General features: G+C 37.3%; 3 protein-coding genes across 6 annotated transcripts; all 3 read left to right on the top strand.

The window, feature by feature from the left end:
* The first annotated feature begins 37 nt into the window (after window positions 1-37).
* LOC140790858 (uncharacterized) lies at window positions 38-2,503 on the top strand. Of its 2 annotated transcripts, XM_073141152.1 has the most exons (5): window positions 38-127; window positions 1,392-1,793; window positions 1,875-1,991; window positions 2,080-2,186; window positions 2,300-2,503. In XM_073141152.1, the coding sequence occupies exons 2-4, from the start codon at window positions 1,428-1,430 to the stop codon at window positions 2,155-2,157; spliced, it is 561 nt and encodes a 186-aa protein (XP_072997253.1). In that variant the 5' UTR covers window positions 38-127; window positions 1,392-1,427; the 3' UTR covers window positions 2,158-2,186; window positions 2,300-2,503. The 2 variants fall into 2 exon arrangements, with proteins under 2 accessions (XP_072997253.1, XP_072997252.1); XM_073141151.1 differs by lacking the exon at window positions 2,300-2,503 and having other exon boundaries at window positions 80-127; window positions 1,385-1,793; window positions 2,080-2,279.
* A 2,205-nt stretch (window positions 2,504-4,708) lies between these two features.
* LOC140790177 (uncharacterized) lies at window positions 4,709-8,332 on the top strand. Of its 3 annotated transcripts, XM_073140136.1 has the most exons (3): window positions 4,713-4,885; window positions 5,536-5,628; window positions 5,740-8,332. In XM_073140136.1, the coding sequence occupies exon 3, from the start codon at window positions 5,796-5,798 to the stop codon at window positions 7,662-7,664; it is 1,869 nt and encodes a 622-aa protein (XP_072996237.1). In that variant the 5' UTR covers window positions 4,713-4,885; window positions 5,536-5,628; window positions 5,740-5,795; the 3' UTR covers window positions 7,665-8,332. The 3 variants fall into 3 exon arrangements, with proteins under 3 accessions (XP_072996235.1, XP_072996236.1, XP_072996237.1); XM_073140134.1 differs by having other exon boundaries at window positions 4,709-4,885; window positions 5,521-8,332; XM_073140135.1 differs by having other exon boundaries at window positions 4,710-4,885; window positions 5,536-8,332.
* A 976-nt stretch (window positions 8,333-9,308) lies between these two features.
* LOC140790178 (proteasome subunit alpha type-3) lies at window positions 9,309-14,509 on the top strand. Its single transcript, XM_073140137.1, has 10 exons — window positions 9,309-9,571; window positions 9,716-9,755; window positions 9,838-9,921; window positions 10,834-10,907; window positions 11,046-11,132; window positions 11,252-11,336; window positions 11,614-11,660; window positions 11,894-11,959; window positions 13,047-13,137; window positions 14,202-14,509. Exons 1-10 carry the CDS (start codon window positions 9,468-9,470, stop codon window positions 14,271-14,273), a joined length of 750 nt encoding a protein of 249 aa, XP_072996238.1. The 5' UTR covers window positions 9,309-9,467; the 3' UTR covers window positions 14,274-14,509.
* Window positions 14,510-15,348: the final 839 nt, after the last annotated feature.

Here is a 15,348-nt window from a genome sequence, read left to right as displayed (position 1 = left end):
GAACGGTGGAGGAGTTTGCTCACTTGCCTCCACATCTTTTTCCTCACCCAAAAGTGGGTCGATGGATTTCCCTCCATGTGATTGATGCGTTATCTCCTCTTGTTGGTTTGTGGAAGGAGAGCAAAAGGTTCAGTTTTTCTTCTTTTATCGTCGATTTCTTGTTTATTTCTTCCTCTTTTTGTGTTACTTGCTGGATTTTGATAACCCAATATGGACTCGGTTGGATCTGAACGGTGGGATGTAGCATAAGAATGATCCGATTTGGGTTTTTAAATTGATTGGATTTGAAATGGCAGTTTAGCTTTTGAATACTAATATAGAGGGGAGAAGAAGAAAGAATGGATTTTGAGTGGTTTTTTTCTTTTTCTTTTTGTTGGTTTTATCCTTTTTCTTGTTGCTTAAATGATCATAGATGTGGGTATTTTGATTTAGATTGAGATAAAGAAATGTAATAGTAAGCAAAGATTGAAACTTGATGGTCAAAGAAGGGCCAAAATTTTGGCTTTGCTGTTTTAGATGATTATTAAGTGGAAGAGGGAAGACAAGAGCATATTGGGCATAAGGAGGTGAGGAAGGGTGGTTCAACTCAGGAATGCCTTCTGCTAATTGTGCACTTGCAGAGAAACCCTTGCATCGAGAGGAAAATTTTATTGGTTAGATGGATTGCCATTATTTGCTTGTCACAAAGATTTCACTTGTAGCAAGATGGGAGGTGGACTTCTAAATTCTAATATAATGATATTGCTGGTGGCTGTTTCTCATCAAGATTACACAATGTGCAAATCCAGAATGGCAAGCTGATGACACTGTACGGAAGGATTTAGTGAAGTTTAAGACCAACTTACTTGACACTGATCATTTGAGTTTAGCATCAGATTTCTAGCTGAGAAATTTTTTACAGACCCTTTAAGATGATTCAACAAGAACTTTCACTGCACTAATAGGAACAACTATGTTCGATGCAAAGTCATTATAACTTCTAAATCATGGAGTTGGTTTAATTCATAATGATCTAATAATGCAAGTTGGACTAGATAGCTCAAATTCATTGAAGCAGATGTGTATGCACATAGCCAACCTAGGTTTTGCATGAGAGTGCTTCTCACTTTTCAAGGCATCGAAAACTAGAATCTTCCTTTTTTTTTTAAAAAAAAAAAAATTTGAAGCTCACGCTAGAGTAAGCAAGATGAATACTCAATAATTTGGTTGTCCTTTCATCACGTTTGGAGATTGTCGATGCAGTTTACTACCAAGTCAAAATAATCCAATAATGGATGCCAATGAGTTATTTTGACTATCTGAATACCTCGTATTCTTTAAAAGCACCCTGAAGTTTAAATTGCAACTACATTTGTGCATCATGGCAATTTCTTATTTAATTTAGTTTCCAGCTTAAGGCGTCAAACTAAAGTTGCAGCAGAGTGCTGATGGCTACAGTGATGTCTCTCTGCACTCCTAATGTTAAATTGAGCAAGCAAGTCTGTTTAAGATTTCTTGGATTGAGGCCAATCGTTCAGCTCAGACCTTCATCTCTATCTCTTCTATGTGATCAAAACAAATGTCATCTTGCTCACCAGTCAGCAGCATTGTCTCGGAGACTAGTTGTGGTTTGCGTTACAAAAGGTTCTGCTAAATCTAGCAAATCAGATGAAAAGATTCCTTCTTGGGCTAGACCAGATTCCGATGAACCCCCTCCCTGGGCTCGTGATGAAGGAAATAAGAAAACTGAATCAACAATTGAGATCCCCTTTTATGCATATTTACTTGCTTCGGCTGTGACAGCTATAGCAGCAGTATGTTTTGTACCTCTTGGTTTCTGTTACCTTTTGGTTGTCTTCCATCTTAGTTTTGCTGATAGAAACAATTTTTCGCAGATAGGTTCAATATTCGAGTATGTGAATCAGCGACCTGTTTTTGGGGTCCTCAACTCTGATAGTGCTTTTTATGCACCATTGCTTGGATTCTTTGTTTTTACAGGAATACCAACATCAGTAAGTTTTAGATTACATGCAGGTATCCGTATACAAATGAAATATTGGCACCAACTTATGTTATTTTCTGATTTACATATTGGTGTAGGCCTTTCTGTGGTTTAAATCTGTACAAGCTGCCAATAAAGAGGCTGAGGAGCAAGACCGTAGAGATGGCTATCGTTAGGAGTAACTACAGCTCTACAGATAATAACTGTGAACTCTTCATATAACCTTTTCTTGACATAAGGAATTAATTGTTTCATTGAATGGTTATTGAAAAAAAGACACTACACTGGTTTCTTTACAGTTTTGGTTTTCATTGGCAGTTGGTTGGATCGAGTGCTTGCAATAGAAGTTATAATGCAGGTTAAAAGGTAGAAGACCACACAGATGTTTGTTTCTCGGAACTTAAAGAGTGTTGCTATGGGAATATAGTTGTAGTTGTGAAATAGCAGCATGATTGTTTGAAAACAGGCTATTTGCGCCAAAAAATTCTTAAGTTTCGATAGTAGCACCATTGAATTTTTAAATTTTGAGTGCGTTTAGTTTCAACATTAGAGGTGCATATTTTTATAATAAAATGCACATAATTTATATAAAATCTTACGCAACACAAAAGCTCATTCTTATTATTATAGAAAATTAAGGACTTTTAAATGCGAATGCCTCCTTTGCCAATGCAATTTTTATACTATAAACAATTCAGTACTTTGAAAAAGCTTAAGGAAGTAAGCTAATGCAGGACTTACTGAGGATCTACTCCATTTCAAATTTATCTTACTTTATGTAGACTACATTATGTTCTTCTAAATGATCCTGATCTTTTAACTGTTATCTCTTAGAATCATATACCAAGTTACACATGAATACCTTCTTGATAATAAGGTCCCACTCCTAGCAAATCTAAATACCTACGCCACACATGCCTACCTTTGCATTCATATTCATTCACAAGGACAGGAAGGCATAATTGTGTGCCACTGTTAACAAAGAAATGTCTCTCTTTCAAATACAACAAATCACAGAGCTCTTTCCCTCTCTTTCTCTCCCTAACAGCCTAACTTTCATGTTGTTCTCGGATCAGGCATTGTCACAAGCAGGTAGAACGCAAGAAAAGTATAACCCACTACCTTCAGATTTACAGCTAGATTCAGAAGATAGTGTCAGAAAACATAGTGAGCAAGCGTGTGGTTTGAGTTCTCAATATGCCCATGATCCCCTACAGACACAAGTAATTTGAAATTCCCCACATCCAGCAACATAGGCCCACCACTTCGCGACACATTGCATGTATTAGAAGAGCTCCCATCATGCAGCCATGGTTGTAACAGCTGAGGAGGAGACACACCGAGACATGATGACATGCATGCATTAAAACTGGAAAACGAAGGGGCATATCATATAGTTGGACATAGATAGATGCCACTGTGATCTCCACAATGGTCCCAAACAACATGGAGGTTTAATGGTGTTCATAGATGTCTCTTAGCTTTGAAAAGAATCTCTCAGTATTCATTACTCCAAAAACATGAGAAGCAGAGGAGGACCCCCCCCTCTTGGTACTTATAGTTGTTAGGATGCAATAAATTAAGAGTGACTCAACTAAGACATTATTAAATTATAATCTTTATACATTTGTATGGTATGACTTAGTTACTGGATAGCAAAATAAATCGGGAAATTATTTTAATTTACAATCTCACGCTTTGCTAATTTTGTTTTCCAAGTAATGATTGTGAGCAGACTTCTTATTTCACTTTTAACTCGTGAGCCAGTCGCGCGTAGTTTGTTTTATCTCTTTTCGCGATATGGTGGCGATATTTTGGTGGTGGGTGCATCTCGCGAACGGGTGGTCCGTGGTCCGTTACCCCCTCGGGAACTGGAACTTCTCTTCTCCTACATGGGCCATGAAAGATTTCTTGGTGGGCCTTCAAAGTAACGGAACGTGGACGACCATTGGACGACGATCTCACTTTTATCTCCCTATTGGTAGATGATCGTGGGCCCACATGTTATATTTTGAAATAATAATTAAAAATTAAATATATTTTTATCACAGACCATGAAGAGTGTTTTGGTCATTTAATAATACTATATATAAAATCTATGTATTTTGCTTAATAAATATGAAGAGCAAATTAATAGAAAAATTAATTATAAGTATATGGACTCATTGTTGAACTTATAAAGAAAAGGAGGTGAGATAATTTTAGACATAAGTACTAAAATATATTTTAACTCAACACTTAAAAATCAGAGTTTAAAATTATATTAGGTGAAAAGAAAATCAAATAAAGATTACACTGTAGGTTGGCTTTTGTTATTTCTAGTCTTTAACTCTTGAATAAAAAATATATGTAATGTAATAATAATAATAATAATAAAACAATCAAAAGTTGCAGGGCTATAGAGCAGTGAGGAGTAGCCAGGAAGCATCTACATGTTGACCTGACAGGCATTGTTTTGAATTTTGTTTTGACCCACCAGATCAGCATTGTCCACTTATCAGAGTTGCTGCACTGGAAACACGGATAAATACCCGGATAAAGCCTAGACAATTCAAATGTAATTCTACAAATTGCCAAAGTAAGTATTATAGGTTTATCCTATTCACGCTTGTCAACAAAAAGCGTTCATCTCATATTCTCATCTCATATCTTCTCTTCTCTTTCTCGCTCTATTTTAGAATTTTGGAAAGATCCATCACGCGCAACCGATAATAAGGTTAAAAAATAGCTAGAGAGAGAGAGAGAGAGAGTTCACTGAGAGCAGAGGAGAATTATATATTTTGTTTGGCGACGACATATGTTCTTCTTGACAGGAGGGAGGAGGGAGGAGGAAGAGGAAGAAGAAGCAGGAGGAGGAGAAAGAGATCTCCTCTCCTTGATAACGAACCCTAGGACTAATGGAAGGTAAAGCAATCCTCACAGAGAGCTTCTTCTGCTCTCTTTCTATATCTATTTTTCTCTTTTCTGGAGAAATTTGGATTACTGGTGGCAAGATTGGAGCTTTTTGATGTCTCTGTTCGTTTTCATGGAAATGGGGTTTTGGGTTTGTTTTTGGTTTGAGTTTTTTTGCTTGGATCTGTTGGTTTCAGTGGATAGTTCGTGGTTTTGGTGGTAATTTTGAACCCGGGGATGAGAATTTGTTGGGTTATTCTTTGTGGGGTTTGTTTTTGGGTTGAAGGGCTGGACACTTACGAGGAGCATTTCGTTTTCAGAGAGTAGAATTGCGTTCTTGTTCTCGGTTTTTGATAGGCTCGGAGCCAAGTCTGGGAAATTCTGCTCTTTTATATGAATTGTTGGGTAGTCCTTATCTTTGTGAACCGACATAGGTTTGAAAACTATTGAGCATAATCCATCTCCATCACTTCTGTTGTGAAAGGAGTTTGCAAACTCTATTTTAATTTTATACACTAGGTGTTGTAATCATCTTTACGGTAGGGTATACCAATTATCAATGTTTGTAGAATTTCTTGCAATTTCATCGTCTGTTCTTCATTCTTTACATTAGTTATGGTGCTTTGGCAATTTGAAGCATGTTACAGTTTCCTACTTGATAGGTGGGTCTCCTGACCATGCATCTGTTGGATCTGGGACAAAACGGTCTAGTGCATCATCACACGGTCGGAGAAAGGGTTTGTCATCTTCTAGCTGTAAGGATTTCCTCAGGAAGTTTGTCGATAGTGAGATTTTGACAGCAAACCTTGAAGATTGCTTCTCAAGAATATCTGAAGTTGCCTTTGATGTTCCTTTCGATCTTACAGAACTTCAGCATTTCGATTATGCCCTAGAAGGTGTTTCTTTTCAACAGTTGGTACGGATGCCAAATGCTCTTTATGCATCAACATCTGATGCTGTTGAAGCTAGTGCTCATCTTGCTATTGAAGATTTTTTACACGCAGGTGTTAAGGGCTTGTGGGAGACCTTTTGGGGTCATGATGCACCTGTGCCCTTTTCAGTTGCCTGTATACATAGTACAAGTTCCAAATTTTATCCTGCTGAGAAGGCTATTGCCAGTGGGAAGCTTGAAGGTCTTTGTGCGATTGCTATATTTCTGAAAAATAATCAGCATGCACATGGAAAATGGGATCAGATTATTGAATTAGCTTTGTTGAGGCCTGATATCAGCAGTCTTTTATTTCAGAAGGACCAGCAGCAATGTCATGCACTCCTGGGGGAGGCACTATTCTTCGCTCTCCGTGTTCTGCTTTCCCGAAGCCTGAGCAGATCATCTACTGTTATTTCCAATTCAAGTTGTGTTTATGTGCTTCTGCTTGATTCACAGTATGGTGTTGTGGTAAAATTTGAAGGTGATGTGAGAAAGTTGGACTTTGATATTAAAGATGCCTATGAATGTGCAGCTGCATGGATCAAAGATCATGCCAAAATTAGTGTTTCTCCTGTTGATCAAATCTGGAACAAGCTTGGAAATGCCAATTGGGGAGATGTTGGGACTCTCCATGTTCTGCTTGCAACTTTCTACTCTATGGTTCAGTTTTGTGGAATGCCAAAGTATTCTCTTGAAGATTTAGCCACAGAACATAGTTCGCGCCTACAAAGTCGGAGATCAGAAAGGCAACTACTAGATACACATGCTAATGGAGAAAGGCAACTACTAGAAACACATGCTAATGGAATTGGTCTATCCCGTTTCCAGCAGCACAGACAATCCCCCGAAATTGTCGAATTCCAGGAAGAATCTGTTAATGTTGTACCTGAGGAAACTATGAAGCTTGAGATAGGATCACTTTTATGGATGGAAGAATCGAACAGGCAGAAGGGATTCCAGATTAATGAAGTTCTTACTGATAGCGAACTTCCTATTTATAGTGCCACTCCTGTAGAGGAACCAACAAAACCACTTCTGTTGTATGTTGGCTCACGTCCTTCTCATTTGGAATCTTCTTGGGAGGATATGAAATTGTGGTACCAAGTTCAAAGGCAGATGAAAGTATTAGCTCTTATGAAGCAAAGAGGCCTGTCCAGTAAGTATCTACCTGAAGTGGTTGCATCTGGACGCATTGTCCACCCAAGCGAATGTAAGGAGTCCAACTCTGATGGAACATGTAGTCACCCATGGATTGGTACCCCAATCCTTGTCACCTCCCCTGTTGGCGAGACTGTTTCCTGTCTGACGAGAAATGGTATATTTGGTGCTGAAGAAGCTCTCAGATGTTGCCATGACTGCTTATCTGCTCTTTCTGCTGCATCCTCAGCAGGAATCAGACATGGTAACATCCACCCAGAGAATGTGATCTGTGTAAGCAAGGGCTCAAAGCATCCTTTCTTTGTACTGATTGGGTGGGGTCATGCTGTTCTGGAGGACAGGGACCGCCCATCTATGAATCTTTTCTTCTCCTCTACATACGCTCTTCAGGAAGGGAAACTATGTGCAGCATCAGATGCCGAGAGTTTAATCTACCTCTTATATTTTTCTTGTGGTGGGGTTTCTCCAGAGCTGGACTCAGTTGAAGGGGCACTTGAATGGAGGGAAATGTCTTGGTCAAGAAGAATTATACAGCAGAAGCTTGGTGAGATCTCAGCAGTGCTGAAAGCTTTTGCCGATTATGTTGACAGCCTCTGTGGAACTCCATACCCAATGGACTATGACATATGGTTGAGAAGATTAAGAAAGTCAATGAATGAAGATCATGGAAAGGAAATTAATGCGTCAAAATTAGATTCTTAGTTTTGGCAGAACCTGCAGTTCAGGATCATTTGGAGCAACTATTTCCGTTGATTTGGATCATAACTCATAGAAATATCACGTCTAAGTATTATAAGTTGTGTGAAGTTCGAAAGTAAACGACGGCCTTGAATCATCTGTTTGTAAGGGGGCTCTAAGATCCTTTGCTCAAATTCACTGGCATCAGCAATTTCTTGGTTGTTTTGTTCCTTGTGGAAGTTCCATAGCAACTGCTTGATTGAGGAGCTATTAGCGCAGCTCACTGATGATTGATTTTGAGATTCTGGGCTATTCTTTCCTCTTCTAATGGCAAGCATGGACATTCTAATATTGCTGGCCTAACTGTTCTTTGCTGCTTGAATCAGTTCAGCCAGGACTGCCTTCAGTGTATGGATTGCACTAATCACAAAAGTGAGCATTTGTGTTTAGTTTTACTTTAGTTGATGGTTGTGACAAAATATTTTTTTTAATGGGTGTCAGCATCAAGCACACCCATCAGTGTAAATTGGCAATCTCCCTTAGTTTCTCATTGGATTGTGGGTTTGCTTGAGCAGTGAGCACTAGGAGCAATTATTCTGGATACTATTCTTTCAGATACTACATATGTTTACATGAGGTAGTTGTACAATAGAATGTGTTTCCTAATTCTCTATCCATCTAACCTTCCATCATCTCTCTTGATTTTTCCCCATAAGTTGTTGAAATGAGGTTCCATTTGATCTGCTAGTTTTCTTGCTGATGGATTTCAATTGCAAATTGTCACTGCTGCTTCTCTAGTTTTCTTCCTTCTTTTCATATGCATGCATCTAAAAATATAGTGGCACCTTTCCATGGAATATTACGTTTGTTGGTGAGTGTACAAGTGCATTTACTTGCATGCATCTACTAGCATTCACCTTATTTTCTGATCTCATGAACGTGAGTAGATTATCATATTATAGACTCGAATCAGATTCAAATTTAATGGAATAATTGACTGGATTTAAATTCCTCATAAATAACCTCTATATTGAAAATATAATAATCTCATTTCAAAGCAATAAATCACAACTTTGGGCCCTCAATTATGATAGTTTAATAACTCAAAATGACACAGGCTTAACAAATTAAGTAAACATAATAGTAGTGAGAAAATTATTTTTGGGAGGCTCAAGATTATTCATACTATGTAGGAATTAAACTAATCTAAGACTTCTATTTACAAAATTTAAATATTGGACTACTTATCAATTGTCTATGGACTTTAAAAAAAAGAGAGCAAATAAATCCATCTATTTGCTCTCAATCAGAATTCGGATACTACCCATCTATTATATGGATCGAAAAATTAAAATTTATATCCGAGTTACATGAATAATTTAGATTCAGTTACAGCCCTACCAAATACAAATCCAACATAAAAGCTAATGCGATGACCCTCAGATTATCTAATACTAAACAATATGCAGAGGTAGTAATAACGTTTATCTCTTTTTGCGGTTAAAGCCCTGATGAATTATTTATTTTCCAAGAGCTCGGTGGGCAAATTATGAATTTTTATTCGCCAGGGTGCAAGATGTAATTTAGCCAGAACTAGCCTGCGATTAACCAATCTTGGTTCGGTTGGACCCGAGAACGACTTCATGAGGGTAATTTTGTAATAATTATGGGTCGGCAAGACCGGCTAATTTATTGGCAGCACTAGTCTTTTTATTTCTATCTTGACGCCGAAGAAAACCCTTGCAACAAAAAGCTCTCTTTACTCCCCAATTCCATTTCGATTTCGGTTCGCTCGTTTGTGGAGTTGGAACAAAGAAGGGCAACACGATGAGCAGCATCGGTACAGGCTACGATTTATCCGTCACCACCTTCTCGCCCGATGGCAGAGTCTTCCAGATCGAGTACGCCGCCAAGGCCGTCGACAACAGCGGGTTCGATCCATTACTTCTCTTCCTTTTTTTTTTTTCGCGATCTGTTCATCTATTTGGTCGATTGATCGTTGTTTGAGGTTCTTATTGTTGTTTTATCGTTTCGTTGAGCTAATGTTGAGATCCTGTTGCTTGTTTCTTGTGTAGGACTGTGGTTGGGATCAAATGCAAGGATGGGATCGTCATGGTATGGACTTATATGATTCGAGCTTGAAACATTATCTTCTCCTTTTTGTGTTTGCTAAAATTTTTAACTTTTTGAGCTTCAGGGAGTGGAGAAGTTGATATCGTCCAAGATGATGTTGGCGGGATCAAATCGGAGGATACACTCGGTTCATCGTCACTCTGGCATGGTAATTTCTTGTGAATTTCATGGATTTGTACTCGTAGGCTTTCTTTTTCTGTTGCTTCTATGTAAATTGAACATTTGCAATACACTATTAAGTGGATGAGCCACCGTAATGTGGGATTTAGGGAAAGTGATTTCTGTTTGAGGATTAGTTGAGTTAAGCTGTATGCAAGCAGCGACGATGCCACAGTAAAAGAGAGAAACATAGCGATTGACAGTTACAACTCGGTGGCTTGTGGATGATCTAAGAATTGGTGCTGCTGTGATGGAAGCATATTTTGGGGAATGACTAGGCTCAAGTAGATTATGCATCTATCTCTTAGAGAGGGGTCTGATTTTGATGAAGTTTCTTGAATGGAGCATTCATCAAGTTCGTGATGGCATGCATGTGGAGAGTTGAGGTAGGAAAATGATGCCAAAAAAATGGATTTTGATGTGCTGAGGGAGGAGCAGATTAATTTTATGCCTGAAAGGTTCAAAGAGGCTGACTTGAAAAATATTTGATGTGTTGACTGTTGACAAATAAGTGGAACTTTCATCATAGCATTCAAGGACTAAAGTGAACTATAGATTTCGGGTGGATCAAGATGGTTGGTTTCCTTCTTGGTACATATTTGTTGTCTGAATATATTTCAACTTGTGATTTCGTGTTCTCTTAAAGACATAGCATACAAGATGGATATTTTAGCTGGTTGTTTTCTTTAATATGAGCGTTCTGTTTATTCCATTTCAAGGTTCATCTAGTGTTATGTTTTTAATCAAACATTTGGTGTTTCTAACCACAAACCTAGAATACCAATAACCTTTTGAGCTTTATAAAAACATGTGATTCGATAATTTTGCCGAGATTTTCTAGTTATTCTTCATGTATTCTTCCAAATTTCTACTTAATCTGATTTCGTTCTTTCATATTTAGTCTGTTGCTGGCTTAGCAGCAGATGGTAGGCAAATTGTTGCACGAGCAAAGTCAGAAGCAATCAGTTATGAAAGGTTAGCATCAAAATACTCTCAAATAATTCTGTTGGGAAACTTCTTTGAGTTATCCCAAACATACGAAAGAAAATCAACATTCTCCCTTGTTCTTTAGGTGAGCAAGTTATTATACTCTATTGTTGTTACCATTTATAGGGTATATGGGGAGCCCATACCTGTGAAAGAACTTGCAGATCGTGTTGCCAGTTATGTTCATCTCTGCACTCTCTATTGGTGGCTGAGGTAAGACAGTCCACTGGTGTGTTCACTTGTCACATAGTTATTACTGCTCACTGCTTAGGTCAATGTATTAGTTTAATTTATTTTCAAACTTCAAGCTACTGTGGTTGATGGTGCCGCAGGCCTTTTGGTTGTGGAATCCTTCTTGGAGGCTATGACAGAGATGGTCCACAACTTTACATGATTGAACCCTCAGGAATCTCATATGTAAGTTCTCATTCCGACATGCAATATAGATGTTGAAATGTTTATTCTTTTTATTTTTTTCTTCAAGATGTTATTTATTCTTCTTATTCTTACTTCACTAGCCTTATTCTTGTAAGAAAAACCTACTGATTCCCTTGCATTTTTATTTGGTTGCATGCAGTATGACACATGCAAATGTGCATGTGCATGAGCATTACGTCATACCTAGTAGTTATCTATTTTCTTTGATTTTCTACATATGCAAAGTTTATAATCTTGTTTAAATAAAACTTTGCAGAGGTACTTCGGTGCTGCAATTGGAAAGGGAAGGCAGGCTGCCAAAACGTACGTTAACAATATTGGTCATTTCTTATTCATTTTTTACTTTGATTTATCGATTGAGAACTATCCTTCCACTGCAGAGTTACTCAGGCTACAAGTATACTTTGTTTGTACATTTTACACATTTTAGAAGAATTCCATTTTCCAATTTACTTGCACTTAATGTTATGGCAATGTAATAGCATCATACTTTAATAATGCCCAGTCCTCATGTTGGTTACCTTTCATGATTGCAGAGAGATAGAGAAACTGAAGCTTTCTGAACTAACTTGCAGAGAAGGGGTTATTGAAGTTGCCAAGATGTAAGTGTTTCATCATTTTTCATCCTTGTCCAATGACTTGTTGCCTCTTGACACTGGGCCATGTTTTTATTGTTAAAATTGCACATCTGAGTTGCAAATTTTTGCTTATAAGTTGTTGTAGCATCTAGTCTTTGGTGTGAATGAAGTTGTAACTTGCAAGATGGTAAAAGCCTTCATAAAGCGATATTTTAGGCACTTTCCTTGAATATTGGATTCTTTTCCAAAGATTCCATCTCTGCAGATTGCATATATATATATACACACACACACATTCGCACACACATATTTTACATATATTTATGTTTTTGGCCTTTTCTTTTCAACATACTTTAACAGCCTATCTTAAAAAAGAAAGCATATTAGTATACCCTTGAATTATCCAAAATAAAATATGGACTCAAAATAAGAAGCATCTACAAGCATCCACATAGTATAAAATTGAATAATTGAATGGTACAATTGGGGATATGAGGGAAGGTGCTTTCAGTTTACGATGTCTTACAAGAAGTTAAATGAAGGTGACAAGCTGCTTTGGAACCATGCAATTTTGGATAACTCGTGTGACTCTTCAAATAGAAAATTATGTCAATTTCTAAGGTAGTAGAAGCTTGTTTTTACCAGGGCAACTTTGTAACTCTTGTATTATCTGTCATACTGACTTTAAGACTGCTGGATGTGTTTTAACAGTTTTGTTTAGAAATTGACCTTTGTCATGTTTTACATCATGAAATAATCTGTACGAACTAGATGGACTTACGAAAAATGACGTCAAAGTGAACATTGTGGTTTTGGCAAAAACTTTAAATTTGTTGCATGTCTATTTGTACATCTAGTCCCTAGAATATACAAATGTTTCTTATACTTTATTACTTATATAAGACATGATGGTTAAAATGGTTCACTTGAGTTAGAGCTCTCTGACCAATTACAAGCATCCTTTCAAACATAGTTTTCGTTGTTGAGCATGAAAATCGTCCTCCATATGAGCAGACAAGTCTAAATGTTATATTTGACTTTTAGGAAGAAAACATTTGAGTTTTTTTTCCTTGCATATATTTATCTGTGCGTTCTTCTTTGTCACATGCAGAATTTATGGAGTTCATGATGAGGCAAAGGACAAAGCATTTGAGTTGGAAATGAGCTGGGTCTGTGATGAATCAAATCGCCAGCATCAGAAGGTAACTAGCAAGCTGCTGGATTTGTTGTTTCATTTTCCAGTTGACTCATGTCTTTATTGTTAATCTGTCTTTACTGTCTCCTTATGAGGGCTTACTATGTAGTAAATGACCCCACAATTTTCATTACAGTTCCACATCCTAGTTTCAATGCATCGTCTCTATGGCATGTAAGAACATGACCATGGAGTTTCAATTCTCTTTTCCTGTACTCAACTAGTTTAACTGCTGCACATCTATTTTGCACTTCTCTTCCTTGTTAACTTGAACAAAAGAAGCTTCAACTATATAATAATTTGCTTTTCATATTCAAGCTCCTATTTCACTAATAAGCCAATAAAAGAAGGAAATATTAAGAGTTTCTCTTTTTAATTTATGTGAATAATCAATAATAACCTCTTGTCAATGTGATTTCCTATGTTCCCAGAGTTGACTCAGTGATTATCTCTATATGTCGTCTAGTTCAAATCACAGGCCCTCATTTCCTACTTCTCAAATTTCTTTTATCTTCATCTTATCTTATTTTCTATGGTCCCTTCTCTTGCTAGATAATATTCATCTAACAAATATTTAGTTCAGACCATCTGCTCATCTTCTTCACTTCCGTTTGTACTTTCTGAAATTTAGGCAGTGCACCACAATTTCTCCATAGCATTTTCCTATCTACTGGGTTAAAAAATTGGCGTGTTATATATTCATATCTATCAATAGAGAGCACATGGTTATTGGCGCACCAGCTTGTGAGCCACTTCTGTTTAACACTCTTTTAGCTTGGTATTAGTTGAGCTCTATAATAGATCAATCAGTTGTTATTGCACCCCATGGTGACTCAATGGTCTAAACTTTTATTTGGGACTCTTATCTTCTTGATTTCCCATGACCCATGTCCTGATGTCTTTAGAAGAGCCAGATAAAGGTCATGTGCACTTTGCATATCCTGCAGTTTTGGTCAATCTTTTCTTAATAGCTTTTCTGTATACCCTTAATAAGTTTGACTGATTTAAAGCTTGACATATAGTACACATGATTCTGATCTTTTGTCCAAATGACAACTACACAACTTTCAGGTTCCAGATGACCTCCTTGAGGAAGCCAAAGCAGCAGCGAAAGCCGCACTGGAGGAAATGGATGCAGATTAGGGGCACCTCCAATTGGCTTTATTATGGAGATCCCCTGGGAAAGTCATTTTAGAAATTTTCTTCTGATAGTTGAAACAGAGATTTGTTTTGTGTAATCTTTAGAATTGCTGCATCCAATCTCATTGCTTTTACTTCACTTGCAATTGAAAACTTAATGCTGTTGTCTGGTTAATGTGTTGAGCGAATTATATTGATAACAATTTCCAGGTACCTCTAAAGATGTACAATTCATGGTAGCCAACATTTCTTTGCTGCAATTGTCTTTTTGCAAGACATATGGACTAATGCCAGGCATCCAAGCTATTACTCGCAAGCAAGTATAGTATAAGAGAGGTCAGAATAGTACAAGAAGAAAATAGTTTACAGGTATAGCAGATGATATTAACAATTTCGAAAACAAGGAAAAAAAGAAAGAAAACCTTTAATTTCACATTTATTGCTAGACTTTCAGTGAGAAAATAAAGCTAGAAATATAACCCGATTATAATACTTGGCTTGATTAACCTTAGAAATCAAAATGTGGAGATTGGAAATACGATCGCATAAATTTCCATTATTCCATTTAGCGTTGCCTGCCAAGAAATTATAGGGTCAAATCTAAAGTAAGATGTTTTCTGCAAATTTAAGTTGAAACGCAGTGTCGAAATTAGAAATATCAATTATGTAGCGTGTGAACCATAATATAGATAACATGAAGGGTGCTATTTAAAAATTTCCAACAATTAGGAATAAAGAGATATATATGTCAACCATCTTGATTAGATCCGCGAACCCGCAAAATAAGTGTTATCGGATCTATTTGGGTTTGAGAACCTCTCTCTCTCTCGATCAATCGATCGATTTCATGCCAATCTCTCCGAAATCTAGGGCTTCAGTAGTTGATGGTAGAATCTTTCTGCATTCTTTCCTCAAAATTCGACTTTGTGGTAGTTTCCGTGCCTTCCCAAGTTCTTCAAGTTAGAAGCTAACATCTTGTATTATCCGATGTGCTTCCAGTATTCAGCAGAAAGCTTTCGGCTGCATGCAAAAGAAGTTACAGACGCCAGTCATATATCTCCCTTCATCTTGTAGAATT

This window comes from Typha latifolia, chromosome 6 (assembly GCF_019914945.1).
Source record: "Typha latifolia isolate L0001 chromosome 6, TyphaL0001v2, whole genome shotgun sequence".
NCBI lineage: Eukaryota > Viridiplantae > Streptophyta > Magnoliopsida > Poales > Typhaceae > Typha > Typha latifolia.
This window is presented reverse-complemented; position numbering and strand designations above follow the sequence as displayed.